The 15,904-nt window shown below is 41.5% G+C and overlaps 1 protein-coding gene across 2 annotated transcripts in view; it reads right to left on the reverse strand.

The window, feature by feature from the left end:
• Positions 1 to 15,904, reverse strand: part of asic4a (acid-sensing (proton-gated) ion channel family member 4a) — a 73,470-nt gene that overhangs the window by 13,934 nt on the left and 43,632 nt on the right. For both annotated transcript variants that reach the window (XM_028991820.1, XM_028991819.1), the window contains 3 exons: positions 1,838 to 1,982; positions 568 to 695; positions 290 to 443 (listed from right to left, as the gene is read on the reverse strand). In XM_028991820.1, coding sequence (XP_028847653.1) covers positions 290 to 443; positions 568 to 695; positions 1,838 to 1,982 — 427 coding nt within the window. The remainder of the gene's footprint in view (positions 1 to 289; positions 444 to 567; positions 696 to 1,837; positions 1,983 to 15,904) is intronic.

Below are 15,904 nucleotides of genomic sequence, written 5' to 3' on the forward strand. Positions count from 1 at the left end.
ACACAGCACAAGCAGACGGTGCACACAACAAAATGTGTACTCTTCTTTTAACCATCACTCTTGGAGAGTATTGGGCAGCCATGAAAGGCGGCCAGAGAGCAGTGTGTGAGGACAGTGCTTTGCTCAGTGGTTCGGGATTTTTCAACGTTCTGATTACATGTACATTCCCTTACCTGCACGGCCACCACTGCCCCCAAAAATCTTAATATCGGCAACAATCATCTTACTTTTAATCGTGGCAGCCAAAATAGTGATCGTGATTAAAATTCCCGTGATTGTGCAGCCCTACCAGGCATGTGGACCATCCTGCAGCTGCACTGCCTCTGAACTTCGCGGGTCTCGCACCGCAGGCGGCAGGCGCTGATGCTGTAGGTGTCGTAGCCGGGGATCATCTGGTCGGTGGTGGAGCGGCAGTTTCCCCAGGGCTGTGGAAGGTAGGTCAGCTGGGTGGAAAGAGAGGGGGAAGAGGAAGAGTTAGACACTGATCAGATGAAAAGCCCCGGTTCTTGGGCTCATCCAGAGAGGTGTGATGGGATGGAGAGCTCTGCAGGCCTGAACGACACCTACCCTTTGTTCCTGACATGAAACGAAGGTCTGAAATCCTGGTGAGACGCCAAAGCCCAACTGGTGGATGTACGGAGGCTCATCCTGGCTGTGGATCTGCACCCGGATCCCGGCCTCTAACGACGTCTCGTCTTCAGCATGAAAGCACAGAGGAGGAGAATGAGAAAAGCCCCAGAGAGCCAGCCATAGTTAGAAGCAGAGCAGATCTAAACCCTATTTTAGAAGCAAAATGTCTCAGCACAGCAATTCACTTTCAATGCACATGATTTGTCAGAGCAACTTATTCTCATCTACACTGATACGTAATCTTTTTTTCTGACATTTATGATTAATTTACTAATTACCGGAGCAACTTGGGTCAATAACGGTAGTTGGAGATCAATCTGCGCACACACAAATCTGTCAGCCACACCATCTTCTTAATATTGTGTGGCTTCTCTTAATGCCATTTAGGAAACATTGACGCTCAGACTTTCCAAGACTTCTTAACATGTCCTGTGGTCTCTGGTAGTGATGTTAGCTGAAGATCCTTTAAGTCCTATAGGTTGGAGCCTACATTATTTTTTTATCCCACAGATGCCTGGTGGGACTGAGATCTGGGGAGTCTGGAGGTCTTGGATTTTGACTGTTTACTGTGACATGGTCTGTGACAATCTATACAGAGGTGTGTGAGCATTATAGCTCTTTTAAAGGATTGAACTAGTCTAGTCTTCATCTTCAGTGATTGTCCTTCTATGTATGTTTGGTCACTACTCCTACCTCTGTGTATGCGTGATGTCCTGCAAAACCTGTTATGTCGGATACACCTAGAGTCAGCGAAGCATCATAATGCATCATATCAACAGGCACCATTGTGATCAGATAATCAATGTTTTTCACTTAAGCTATAAATTAATGTTGCAAAGTGTGAATGTCTAGGGTAAAGTTGGACAATGCTATATTTTGTTATATTAATATTAAGGCCATAGAAAACTAAATAAAAGGCTTAGGTTGATTTTATCATGAAATAATTTTTTTGGTGAAAAACTTGTCTGGTTCTGTGGAGCTTTTCCACACTTTACATGCATGAAAAAAGCAGAAATCACACACTAATCTTGTGCTCAAGATCTTAAGAAAAATACTTAATACTTAAGCATTTTCACATTGTCTCAAAACAGTTGCCAGATATAATATGCCACATATTACATATTTTTCACTTTCTATCATGTTTGTAGCAATTTATTAACCATATTATTCAGGCAGTCATGTAGCTGAATATTAGGTAAATTCTCACTAGTTTCTTTCCAGATTGGCAAGTACTCATCCTGCTGGATGTCCAACATGATCTCCAGGCCATTGCCCATGCCACCCTGTTTCGTCTTCCGGGACATGGATTTGTTTCCATTGAACGTGTAGCACTTGCCATACCTGGTATACACCTGTAAAACAAATATGCTGTCAATTCAACCAAATTAAAGTTGATTTTAATAAGTAAATGTGAAATTTGTGTTGTGAAATACTGCAAAAAGCCACACAATTACTTATAATAAAAATTAATTGAGAAGATGCAATTAATCAAACTGGAACCCTAAAAGAAATATGTGATTGCATGATTACATTTTCATGTTCACGTCTGAGCGTGCTTTTCTTTCTTTTTATTTCATATCGTTCGCATTCAATTTAGATGCAAGGGCAGGGCATTCAGAGTTCTTTCAACATCTCCACAAGTCAGTGTCTGTCAGTCCGTGAATGGTAATTGCAAAAGTTTCACAAACATCTCGATCCCTTCCTCCACAAGCTAATCACATTAATATAATTGCTCCGTTTTGTTTGCATGAGCAAGCAGGGACAGAATCAAACAAGGCAGACTTCTGGAAGCAGCCCTCTCTTGACGCACAAACAAGTCGTCGATACGAACATGCCATTTCTTGGTTTTATGTGTTTTAGATAAGAGCACTTTTATCTACATGCTTGGCGACTAAAACAACACTGTAATGAAGGACTCAAGATGCGACTGGAACAGCGCCACTGACAAGTAAATATCATGAGAAAATAGATCAGCTCCAGGGAAAAGTAGATGACAATATAATAATGGGGCTAAATGGAGGCTGGCTGTCTGAGGGGGAAAAAAGGCAAAATCAATCTCAGACCACCGCCTGGGTTCCCCGTAATAACAGCAGTGCCTTAACATCACCATTAGCCTACTCCAGACGACGAAGACTCTGATGTCTAAATTAGGGACAAACATGAAACAACAGTGATTTGGAAAGCAGGGGTGAGCGTGGAGATCTGTGATAAAGGCCAGGGGCTCAGCACAGGGACTGAAGACTGTAATTCAGCCCTTCTGTGCTCCCCCACAGCCATCATTAAACCCAAAAACAGATACTGTCTGCTACACTGGGGGATATGCGTATGCATACATTTGGTTTTATATTTCAGAGATTAGGTTAACTACATAAATGACATTTTTTTTCTGTCTCCTTTAAATACAACACTTAGGTTAATGGAAGTTGTTACAAATTTATTTCATAAACCTTCAAATAGTAATTTTCATGCATTGATAATAATAAAAAACATTCCCATGCTATATTCATAAATGCAAACATATATCAATGTACATACATAAACTAACAAACTATTTATCATATATGTTGCAAAGGCTTATTGCTATTTAGTGTCATAAGAAAGCACCACTAGATGGATCTGATCCTTTATATGCTCTTATGGTTTTGTTAATTTTTCAGACCACATTAAATATAAAGCCAACAGAATTAATTCAATAAAAAAAGGCATGCTAAACGTTATATACACATATTTCATGACATACATTTTAGTGGAACACAAAAAAAAAACATTAAATGCAATGTCCTGCTCACTGAGGCATGCAGTTTTTATGTACTAAGAGGACAAAAGTGTGAATTTATAGCACAGCGTCTTGTTATGCAGCAGTGTGGGTCTTAAAGTAATTAAAGTTGCCAAATGTTTGTCTCTAATGAAGCTGAGATAGCAGGCTTCACAAGATGGATCATGTCTGTCTGCTCCAGCACTGACAGCAGATTCAGCATTTAATGAACAGACATCATCTGTTGTGTTTTACTTGCATTTCCCTTTGTTGACCTGTAATTAAACCTATTCCATTTACTTTGCCTATCTATCAATTATCATTAAAAAATTAAAATATACATTCCATTTGGTATGGCTTTTTTGTATATAGGTAGTTATAAATCTGTATTTTACGGGAAACTGCAGGTTAATCACAAAGGGATACCACATTGACCCAAAAGTGTTTTGCATTTAATTGGATGTTGTGAAATCCATGCAACAAACCTTAAATCTAGAAAATAATTTCATTCACAAGGTTGGATCTTTTGTCTGTATTCTTCCCATTTGCTTTTAAGTCAACATGTCTACAGTGTTTGATGCAGTGATCATTTTTGGGGTACTGGAATAATGCTATACAAGATATGTACTTTTCTCTATTATTACAGTGAGCAAGATTATCTAGCTAAATACATTTCCATACCGATCATGTACCGACCATACTAATTCCTGCATTTGAGGAACTCCATGAGACTATGAAGAACTTCTTTAAAGCTGGGCTATAAAAGTGTACTGTGCAGTACTCGAAAGGTCGTTTGTTGTAAACTGTTATGACAGACTACAGTAGAGAAAGAAGATGCCAAAGATAAACTGCACAAACTTAACTCCCTGATTGACAAGGACCATTAGCATTACTGGGCCTAATCTCTGCGAGTCTGGCAGAGAGCAGCTCAGAAGGTAAGCTGCACCTATCATTGATTTGCTCCAGCTCTACTGACATGCTTAAACCCCGAATGTCACGCTTAATCTGATTCTACAGGCGAGCGAAGAGGTAGGGGAGGTTAAATAAACCAATAACTTCTCTTTCACTTCTTCCTGCTGTCACTATTAACACCACTACTACTACCACCACTACTACTAGTACTAACTGTACCTCTGTAAATGTTATTGCTATTGTTCCTACTGCTGCAGCTTTTATAATATAGCAACTATCATTAGCTGAATTATCACTATTCCTATTAGTCAGAGTGCTAAAACTTCTGCTGGTACTAGTAGGGTTGCCAACCTTCCGGAATTGTCCGGGACATCCCAAAAGAGGAGTGATTTTGATTTGTCCCTTCTGGGGCAGCCCCAGGCCCGTGGCTCAGTCACAGCCTCATCAGCCAATAACAGACTACTGTAAGCATGAAAACTCATGCAAACGTGCAAGATTACTGTATATACATCTATTATTACTAAAAAAAGTAAAACTAAACTATTAAAACTAAAAAAATGTGTGTCCTACAGCGCCATGGCAACCCTAGCTACTAGTGTGTTTACTACTAATAGCACTGTAGTAACATCCCAATACTGCTCTTTTTTTGTACAGTACAGCACTGCGTTCTGAAACCCATTGTTTTCTATGGTCTACATCTACATCTACAGAGCTATCTTTCACCAAAAAGGCCAGTAATGCACCAATGCAGTGCTTATCTTATCGCAAAACCGCAAAGGAAGGCGGAAAAATTGCTGGAAAAAATTGACGGATGCTACAGGCATCTGATGTTCTGACGTTGCTTAATGTTGGCAGTAAATATGATCTAGAAATAGCATGAAATAGCATCTAGAAATAGCATAATATCACATTAGACCTACATTTCAGGTCGCTAACTGAAATAATATAATAAATTAGCATAAAGGTATAGTTATTATGTGATGGGCTTGTGTGATGGTGTTCAGTGTTGCCATTAACAATGCGTTGAAGCCTGCAGCAACAACGGTCCTTTCACTGAATGTCTGGTTATTATTGCTTTAGCACCTTAATACAGTTACTGCTTTCACAGCTATTTTCTAGTACTTTAGGAACATTCCAATGCCATTGGCATCAAGTCTAACTGCTATTTGTAATTCTGCCACAGGTATTCCTGTTGCAAGTGCCATTACACTTCTACACCTCCATTTCCTCAACTGCTTTTAGTACTTGCGCTATTATGGTACCAACTATTCCTGCTGCAGGTAATGGCATTAATGCTAATGCTTATGCTGCAACAACTAATGTACAACTTCCTGCACTAATCGCCAGAATTGGGACATAATGACAATACAAATTGTCTGAGTAAAAAAAGTTGTATTGAGTTGTATTGAGTTGTATTGAGTCATTGTTCAGAAAACATTTCTAAATAAAAAAAAAAAACAGTATACACCAGCTCTGACACTAAAAGTGCTATGAGTGGTCAATTAAAGAGCAAGCTATGAAGCTGCCGGTGATTTTAACATTTCATTAGTCATAAAATCCACATTTGTGAAGGTGATGTGACCACTTACAAGAGACATTTCTGCTTCATCTGCATTACAAAATTATTGTCTGAGTATTCGGTAGTCAGCCATCACTACTTTATAAACATATTTTTCCCAACCCCAATGATCATTGATGCTAACTGTACCACTGTTTATGTAATTACTGCTGCTAGTAACTACTGACAGCTTTTAATAAGTTGACAAATTAAAAATAAAAAAGGTTGCAAGATTTTACTCAGGGTTCAAAGTTTTGCCCAACGTCTTGACATATTGGAGCAAGGCCGAGCCTCATTCAAAAGCACCATTCTCTTAGAGCCTCAGAAGTTCTCCCATCATCATCGGCTGGAAATGGTTGCTGGCACAGGCTCCACCGACTCATTTTTCAGGTTTAAAGCCCCTCTCTCCAAGAGGTGCCATGATTGATGGGACGTTTTCCTCTTGTTACATCTCGGCCCCAAAGGCAGCAAAAGTTAAAGAGTCTGACTTTGTCAGTTCCAGAGGACAAGGCTTTGAGGCTAGAAAACCGGAAGCGTTGCGCTCACAGTCACATCGTGGCCGCGTAGAACTGCATGTACAATGTTTTTTTTTATTTAATTTTTTTAAATGCAGCAGGAAAACTAACATGAAAGGCGATTAGAATTCCATGCAATCTCTCAGCACTTACATCCCCTTGGAGGAACGGCTGACTGCATCTCATTTGCCTAAATCTTTACTCTACTAACACCCAACTTAATTGGACTTTATGTCTGGCCATTACTAGTCTTTGGCAACATTGTTTCTCAAAATTGCAGCATTTCCCCCAATTCTCTCCCAGGCAGAGACATCGAAACAGCCTGTAAGGGTAATTGCCAGCATCATCATCCATCAGGCTTCTAAAACAGGCACTAAACGGCACCATCCTGACCACTCGTGTCCTTCAAAAATAACCCACTGCAGCCACCACCGGCGGCGAACTGGGCCGCAGGCAGTTTGACATTGATTCTGGAAGTTGTAGGAAAAAACATCATGGCGGCAACATCACCGGCAAACATAAGCAACAGCAAGCTCCACGTGGGAGAACTGTGCCCTCGTGTTTTATACTTTCGTTATTTCAGCTGGGAAAACGGGCCGGAGAACGGTGTTGTCTGGAACATTTTCCATGCGGTGCTTCTCCGGCTGGCTCCAGTTGAAATAAAAATATTGGCTATGCGAGAAGGCTCGTCGATGACCTCAGGCGAGGGAGAGAGCCAGAGAGGAGATGGCATTTCACGTTACAAGGTGTACAAACAGATAGCAGTTTACTGGATTAATTGAATAATAAATCCAAAGAATCAAGCGTGACGCTGGGAGCTAAGAGTGTTCCACATGGAACGGATACCGATTGGTCACGAGACGAAATGTGAGAGACGCCTTGTCACTCGTCGGGAAGTGAGACGTGTCTCGTGGCATCGGACGCTGAAAGACAACCCTTGGCGTAAATAGAGGAGCCTTCTAAATTGTTTAGACGGAAATAAGAGGCAAGCAGGGTTCTGCTCCATTAGCTCCTCTCTCATGGGCAGCCACTCAGCACGCCGTCTAGGGCACCTCTTTGGCACGCTATCAAACGCATTACTTTTTATTGTACATCAATTCTTAACTTCATTAAACAAGAGAGTGGCAATATCTTTTTTTAAGTGGCTTATCCCTCTCGTGTAGAGCGCACGGAAAACAGGTCTTTTCAGAGGCTTGTCACACTTACAGCCGAGAAGAGCCGATTATAGCAGTTTTTTTTTTTATCTCGCTGTATTAATCTGAGATTGTAATAAATGCAGATTTTCCAGACACTGAAACTGACGCTGGCTGAGTCTTAAGCAAAGAAGGAAGGGGGGATTTAAATTTGGTCTAAACTGGTTGACATTGCAATCAGTGTTCAATGAACATTGGATTTGCTCATGGGAGCCATTTATTTATCTCTAAAATGGAATATATGAAAAAAAGGTATTTTTACAAAAAACAATCTGTTGCAAACGGGTTGATTTTGAAGAATCCTTCGGCTCATGGGATCAAGGTTTGCTCTCTCTGACTAAGCAGGAGCCCTTTCTGAGAACTAAACTCTCAGATGACCTGACCTTCAGTGCCTTTGTGACCTTCAGCACTTCTCATCAATGTGTTGACTGATCGTTTGCAGCGTACATACTGCAACGTCAAACATGGAACCAAAAGGTTGTGAAATTTCTTTACTTGCGTGCATCGTCCCAGAAAAAATATAGCCCACTGTACACTGCACATACTTACAACTCATTCATTCAAACATTTATAACAATATAGACACTACCTAGGCACTACAAGGGTGGTGGTAGCCTAGTGGGTAACACACTCACTTGCCTATAAATCGGAAGACCCCGGTTCAAATCCCACTTACTTCCATTGTGTCCCTGAGACGCTTAACCATGAGTGTCTCCAGGGGGGGACTGTCCCTGTAACTACTGATTGTAAGTCGCTCTGGATAAGGGCATCTGATAAATGCAGTAAATGTACATACATTATTAGAAGAACACTAGACCCCCTCTTGAAAAAACAGACATAGTTTTTATTATCATTTTTTCCACAGTTTATTGATCCAGTTTATTGCGCATTACAGAGAACATTTCAAAGTCTACACAAACCCAGTTATTGTTAAGGCAACAAATATTCTATAGTCTTTTATTAGCAAATTGACTCGTCTATCAGGTCATTCAAATGCTCATAGCAAATAAACTGGCCGTAAAGTCGGTGTGATTATGCCAACGTCTGCATGTGGCAACAGCACCACTAACTGTGGCCATGTTAGCTTTATCCACGGATGAATAGCAATATCTGTCTGATATCTGCTTGTGCAATCCACAAAACCGCTCTTACTACCACCTACTACCATTGTGTCCGTGATCAACACACTAAAATCTAGTGTTGCTCCAGGGAGATGGAGGATGAAAGCATGGTACAAAAGAAGGTCCTGTCCAAAAAATCACATAAATTCTCTATAGAACATCTGTCCTCGCTGTTGCAAAATATGAATTTTTTAACTTTTGTTGCATTTTTTATTTTGGATTGCCATAATCAGTACACAAGCATCAAGAATGTCATGCACAGAGTGTGCTCTGTCTAAGCCTATATGCCCGACAGTCGTATATTAGTGTGTTTCTAATAAAAAAAAAAACACTATGCAATGTTCTTTCTCTTGTCGTCTTACGCTCTTTTCTGTTTCTTCGTATGCCTCTCTGCTCCTTCCCTTGGAAGCCCCACATTCGTCATCTCAGGGGGCTTCACTCGTGACAATGCTCCTACACACCGAGGCATACTAGGAGATTCTAATGGAAAAGCTGGGCTGTCGCCAGCAAAATAAACATATTCCAGCACCTCGACGCCGAGCACAACCGACCGGCCAACGCGGACAGATAAAGGCGCTATTTGGCAATGCGATAAGATTTAAAGACAATTTGAATCAATGAATTTATATTACCGCAGAGGAACGCAGGCCTCGGGGCAGGGATTTTTTCATGTAATGTGATAGATAAATCCTGCCGCGCGCAATAAAATACCAAGACACAGTTTCCCTTCGCAAGTATAATGGACGGGCGGCAAGAAATCTGCGCTAAAACTTTATTCAAAGATTGAAACTTTATTCAAACTCAGCCCTGCGCCGCTGCAGAGGCATACATTCTTTTCACTTATGGTTTCCCTTCCCCTCGAAATGCATTTTTTAAAAGCTGCACGCACCACACTGCGTTAACCGCTTGCGACAGTGAACTTCTGTGGCTTTTCTTTTTCATTTTTTTCTGCCTCGGGCCAGCCAGTTACCCTTCCTGACACGTTTTTTTTTTTTTTTTTTTGCACTCCGATGATCAGGGCCGCCGTCACGTCCGCGGCCCGACTTCAAAAGTTCATTTTATTAACCGCGCGCCACTCAGCTTTCGGGTCAATTTGCTCCCCTTCCTTATGATTTATTCCGTCCAAGAGCGTTTAATGGCGCCTCACAGGAATATTCCTGGGGCAGAGATGCAGAAAGCAGGCTGGCCCGAGGCATTTGTCTAAGTGTCGACGCTGTTTTCCAACCGCTGCTTGTTTTCTCCAGTTTTAATTAAGGCAGGCCTCTCATTAACATGCGCTTCAATTTCCTTCGGCATTCAATCTTCCCCTCTGCATAGAAGCGGTGTCTGGCAGTAGCGCCGAGTAACGGTGCAGCGGGAACCCTCTGTCTTATGAACTGATCATTCCACCGTTGTGTAATGATGAATAAGCCTTAATTTTTTTTAATAAGCTAATGGCACTTTTCATTTACAACAACGGTGTGTTATTGGAAGGTCCCACTGCTACCATTATTTGTTGTGTTCCAATATTAGATGCACCATGCATCGGTGAATTATGTGTCCAATATGATGACAACCCCATGATGCTTCACCTGGATCATTCTCACGGTGGCGCAGTAGCCATACAAGAACATAGTTCTTTCAACAGAATGTCAGTTCGTGCCCCCCCCCTGAGCAGCCAGACGTGCTCCTTTAATATTTTGCTAGCTCGCTAACATGATTATCCTCACCAGGGTCCTGCCCTCAGCACTTCAAAGTGGACTAGAGCTTCCCAGCACAGAGATGTGCTGAGCTGTTGCCGGAATGGACCCCGGCCATTTTCGCAGATGTTTGACATATGGGCTCCATGGCTGCCAAATTGGGATCGCAAGACAGCAGGAGGTTTTCCAAAAGGGGCAGTCGAAGCTCTTCGACATCAAGGTCAAGCCCACGGTCAATAATATCCCAAGGCGGAGTCCCGGTAACAAGGTTACTGCTGAAAGTCCGACTCCAACAGCTGTTGGATTTGAGCATTTGTGTAGTGTGAAGCGTTAAGGTAGACCTTAGGGCCCTCAATGTTTGGTAAAGCGAGCAAGCAAGGTGTGTTAGATCGCTTTGATAATGTTCCACCTTAATCTATTCAGATGCCCATTATGGTGTGCCATCAGTTATGAATGTGAGATGGAACAATGAGCTGTCTGCAACGAAGGTCATATTTTGCTGGTGCTATATAATATGCATTGGGAACGTTAGCTATTTTTACATCTGCATCTTGGAGAGAAGAAACTAGGAAAAAATCTTCCTCCCCATCCATTATCGTAATGCAAATATGCAGTATTATGCCAGTCCACAGGGAATAAAAAATGTGTAATGGGATTGAGCACAAACTTGTTTTTTTATCATGGTATGTTGGCATAATTTGGATTAAAATAAGATTAATATAGATTCCCTGCCAGCAGACACTGCATTGAAAAAGTTTTATAATTTTTTTTAATTTTGAAATGGGTGAGATTGGTGATATTCCGTGTGGTCAGGAACACACACAGTCACTAACAAACCTGCCACTGTAGTTGATTTCTTTGACTGTTTTCCTTTCCATCTTGGCACTGCAGATTTCTGTGCTGTTCCACGGTAGTCAGACCTTGCTGGTGGCGTATCCAGTGATGCATCTTTAATTCATGCTGTTTTCGGGATGAATAGTATAGAGGAGATGGTGTCAGATAATGGGAATCTGGCCAAACCGCCTAGTGAGGTGCATCTGTTTTGCTGTGCAGCAGTGCAAAATCCCTTGAAGGAACATGCCCGGAGTACTGATGTGTCATTCAGTGTGAAAATTTAAGCATGCGTGTAGAAATGGAGAGTCCAAAGACACGGCACATGCACTGGAAACACAATGTCCATTTTTTTCCCAGCTTTAATCGGGCCACACACTGAAACGGAAGCCATTATCAAGAACCATGATGCAGAATAATAACCACAGGGTAAGAGTTTATAGGAAATCCAGAAAATCGCAAGCAAACTAAGTCACCTAACCAAACTAACCAACCACCTTGGAAAATCTACCACATCAACCTTGATCTCCATGAATTTCTTTTTTTTATATATAATTATAGCATTTTTGGAATGATAGATTTAATTGTATAACCTTAGAACTGAACCAGACTGACAGTTTCTCTTAGATCTAGACATCCGAACGTTCTCCGGCAGCCAAAAGCCTGCATCGCCAAGTTAATTCTACTTGAGATACCCACTTCTGCGAACAGGCAGGCTTTGGAAGTATATGCTGCTAGATAAAAATAGACGTCTGAGAGAACAGAGATGTAAGACGAAGTGAGTTTACTGTTGGCCGGCCGAAGTTCAGCCAGTGCAGCATATTTCTCTCGCCACTGCTTGGCCCTTTGGCACTGGATCTGGTCTGTGCACCTGAGCTCTCGGAGTTCATCAAACCCACATTCTCAGACCGAGTACAGCTATTATCCGTATGACCAAACTGGACACCATGTCTGGAGAACAGGAGAATAGAAAAATGAGCAAATATCCAGAAAAAAAGCAGCTTTCACGCTCTCACTCACTGCAACTATACTATAGCAAGAGAAAAGAACAAACTGAGCCAGACTCAGTGCTACAGCAGTGAGAATTCATAGTCAAACTGTAATAATGACACAGCAAACAAGGTTGAAGTTGAAGATTTTGCTTATGCTGTGATGGCAGCATTTCATACTCGTCTTCTCTCCACAACGTTAAGTTGGACAACAGGGACGGTTACCAACAGTCCTGAAAGTTTATGCTGAACACTGGGCATCTTATGAAGCGGCTTTTGATGATGACAATAGTGAACAAAGCAGCCATGAAGGTAAAAAGAGGCGACTCTGAAAAACAGATTCATCAAACACACTTCATTCTGCAGCTAAACGTTCTCCAGCTATAAAAAAATATGTTTCTTGCTTCAGTCTCCATGACTGCTACAGAGTAGGGGCATCCAAACATTTGGCTGATAGTGTGTGTGTGTGTGCGAGTGTGAGTGTGGGGTGGATTCATGAATCAATCCCTACACCTTTTCTTTTATTCAGATTAAATTACTTGCAATGTTATTGCAGACATTTGTGTAGACATTTTATACTGTACAGGATGTCTACATTCAAGTGACCAGTTGGATGTTGATTCGGGTCGGCAATTTAACTGCTAGTGACTTGTGACAAAAATTAGCTGCAATAACCAGAACAGCACTTTATCCGTTTTTACACAAGCAATCACAGATTTGGGGAATATGGCCAAACAAAACCACAAATGCAGCAATATTCCCAACAATATTTTATACTGTAGGCTACAAGCAAAATACTAATGAAACTGCTTACTTCGCTAAAAGTCAATATGAATCATGCAGTTTTAAAAATAAAAGGTGTCCTTTAGAGTCACCAGAGCGAAATTTAAACAGAAACCTTCAGTTTTTTCCATTTATTGACAATAGTCTGGACATGTTTGCATATGTTCAAACACTTAAATCATTACTTTTACATTGTGCCTGCAAAACGCTTCTTACTCTTTGCCTATTTTTGTAATAGACCAGAGGAAAAAATGCCCTTGGCTGGGCTTTCACTAAACACAGAAATGCATTCTAGTGGCATTTAGTGGCATTTTAGTGGCATTTATCTAATTTGAGTTGTTAGACTGTCATTTACAAAGTGCCGCCATTTGTTGTCTTTTTCCTCCTTCTTTTTTTGGATCTAGTCTCATTGCTGTTAATGCATTTTGCTCTTTGCTGCAGCACAGCGGCGCGGCCAGACGCTGCCTGTCTGGCATCCAAACGTAACTCCCATTGATCGCTGCTGTTTTGCGGGTGGCAGTGTTATAGCATTCATCACCGGCATAATATAAAATCCTCATTCAGTAAAGGTCTCATAACCCAGTATTTGCGATCCTGGTGACAAATTAATTTTCGGGCAGTTAGCCTCTGACTTTGAACGCGTCCTGCAGGCCGCGGGGAGGAAGAATGAAGGCGATACCCTCGGAAATGAGAGCAATCCAAATGCTTAGCAATTTATTTCCTCGCGAGAGGCGGAGTGCTCGGTCAGGAATTTGAATGACCTTGTCAATTTGCAGCAACTGAAGGAGGCGATCAGATCGAGTGTACCAACGGACAAAACTGAAATTTCACCGTCGTGGGGGGTTTTGAAATTAATCCAACATATCTGGCATGTAATAGATTTGTGTGGCCTAAATGTCACAGTCATTTGCCCTTTTTTTCTCTGTAATGGCACCATTTTCCCCAGAATCCTATTTGATTATTGCCTGAGTAAATCTCAAGGTCATGCGAATGAGCGATAGGAGGCAGGAGGCCGTCCCAGGCAGCTTCACTGCTGGCATTTTTATCGAACTTCCCTTCTGTTCCTGTCCTCAGGTTGCGCAATATTTCATTCATTTAGACTCATACAGCAGAGTAATAAATTATAACTTTACACAGCGCATGAATAAATTACAAGCTAATCATCGAAAAGGGAAAAATCATTCTTATTTTTTATTAAGCTTTTATTTAGAAATTTCAGTGTGAACAAATAAATAAATAAATAAAATGGGCACAGTCAGATTGGCAATTCCCACCGGTTTCTTGTGCTCACGGGACACCAAGCAACTGCTTCCTGTACGTTTTTCCTCTAGAATTTTAAGTCATTAACAACGTAAATATAAATTCAATGTCTTGGTTGGTCAAAAAAACATTTATTGTTTTTTTCCCAAATAGAACCCAGGCCCACTTTTCTCCAGGTCTAATTACAACAACGGGCACTAATTTCAAACTGAGACTAGGCACAGCACTGTTCACTAGGTGAGGGGGTTTGTTTGTCCTCAAGATTTACATAAATGCATCTTGAAGAAAAGAAACAAACAAACTTTTGTTGGCATGTTATTATTTCGACATTTAATGATGGTTGAGCACGTAATGTATTGATGGGTGCCGGGTTTCTATCATTTAGAATGAGGAAGTAGAATACTTCTCATTCTATAGCTGTTATACCCATAATCCCTCTCTTCCTCTTGCTCAACCACGTGTGCATATGGGAGGCTGCTAACATTCACAGAGACGTCTCAGACGACAGATGCAAATGAAATGAACGTCCGTGGGCAGACATGGCATGAAGTGCTATCCCCTGTGGGCCAGGGCCCTCGGAGGGTTGACTTTGCATCTGTGAGTGACTGCAAAATGAATGAGGCAGACCATTACTGAGACTGGCAGGTCAAAACATATTAACGGAGTGACTGTGCGAGGGTGAGTAGTTAATGTTTCCTGCTGGCTAAGAAGCGCAAGTTCATTTCTGAGCTGTCAAATAAGAGACAGTTGTTTGATTTTTTTTTTTTTTTACACTGCACACAAAATGCACTTGGAGTAAAGTGACTTCAAGAGGCAGTACAAATATCCTGTATCCAAACAGCCCTCTTATAATGAGTGTTCACTGGCATAGACAGAAGTGGCCTGGTGGTTAATAGGAAGGTTGCCGATCCGCCAAGGTGCCACTGAGGTGCCACTGTCCCCACACACTGCTCCCCGGGCACCTGTCACAAAGACAATCACATTATTCATCCCAGTAGTGAAGGAATCGGTGTCAGGAGTCCCTTGCAGATGTACGCAAACTCAGGACTGGGCTCTCACAAAGTGAAGGAAAGGATTCCTTGCGGCACAAGAGCAATAGAGCAAAGCATGAGGATTACAGAGACAACCATGTCCTTTCTCATGCACACACACACACACACACACACACACAGCTTTGCTCCAGTGTAAGTTGACAGGTCATTTTTAAACACAGCAAGCCACCACATAAGCTGAATGTGACCATTCATCACACACACACGCCTGCATACACACTCCACACGCTGAGTTTTACGTAATTCCAGAGACTTTCCGGGCATTCTGCAATTACTCAACTTGAAAGGTCTGTATTTATCTAAAAGGAAACGTTTAATTAGAATATAAATAACTTTTTAATTAGGCAAAGATTGCTATCAGTTATGCATTTTGCCCAAATCAACAAATTTCCCAAACACAAATCTTCATCTTTTCCCACACTAATTACGCGACAGCTTTTAGACTCAGAGAGCGGCTTGGTGGCTTAGCAGCTGCACTGCAATCACACAGCAAATCCCAATCAATCAGACGGTTCCATGGGAACGTCTAAAATGCTCTGTGGTGCGTAAACAAGGGTTTTTATTCATTCTTTTTTTTCACTTAGTCGGGCGTAACGGGACAAACTGGGACTTTTATATCTGTAACA

Source organism: Denticeps clupeoides, chromosome 9, assembly GCF_900700375.1.
Source record: "Denticeps clupeoides chromosome 9, fDenClu1.1, whole genome shotgun sequence".
Lineage (NCBI taxonomy): Eukaryota > Metazoa > Chordata > Actinopteri > Clupeiformes > Denticipitidae > Denticeps > Denticeps clupeoides.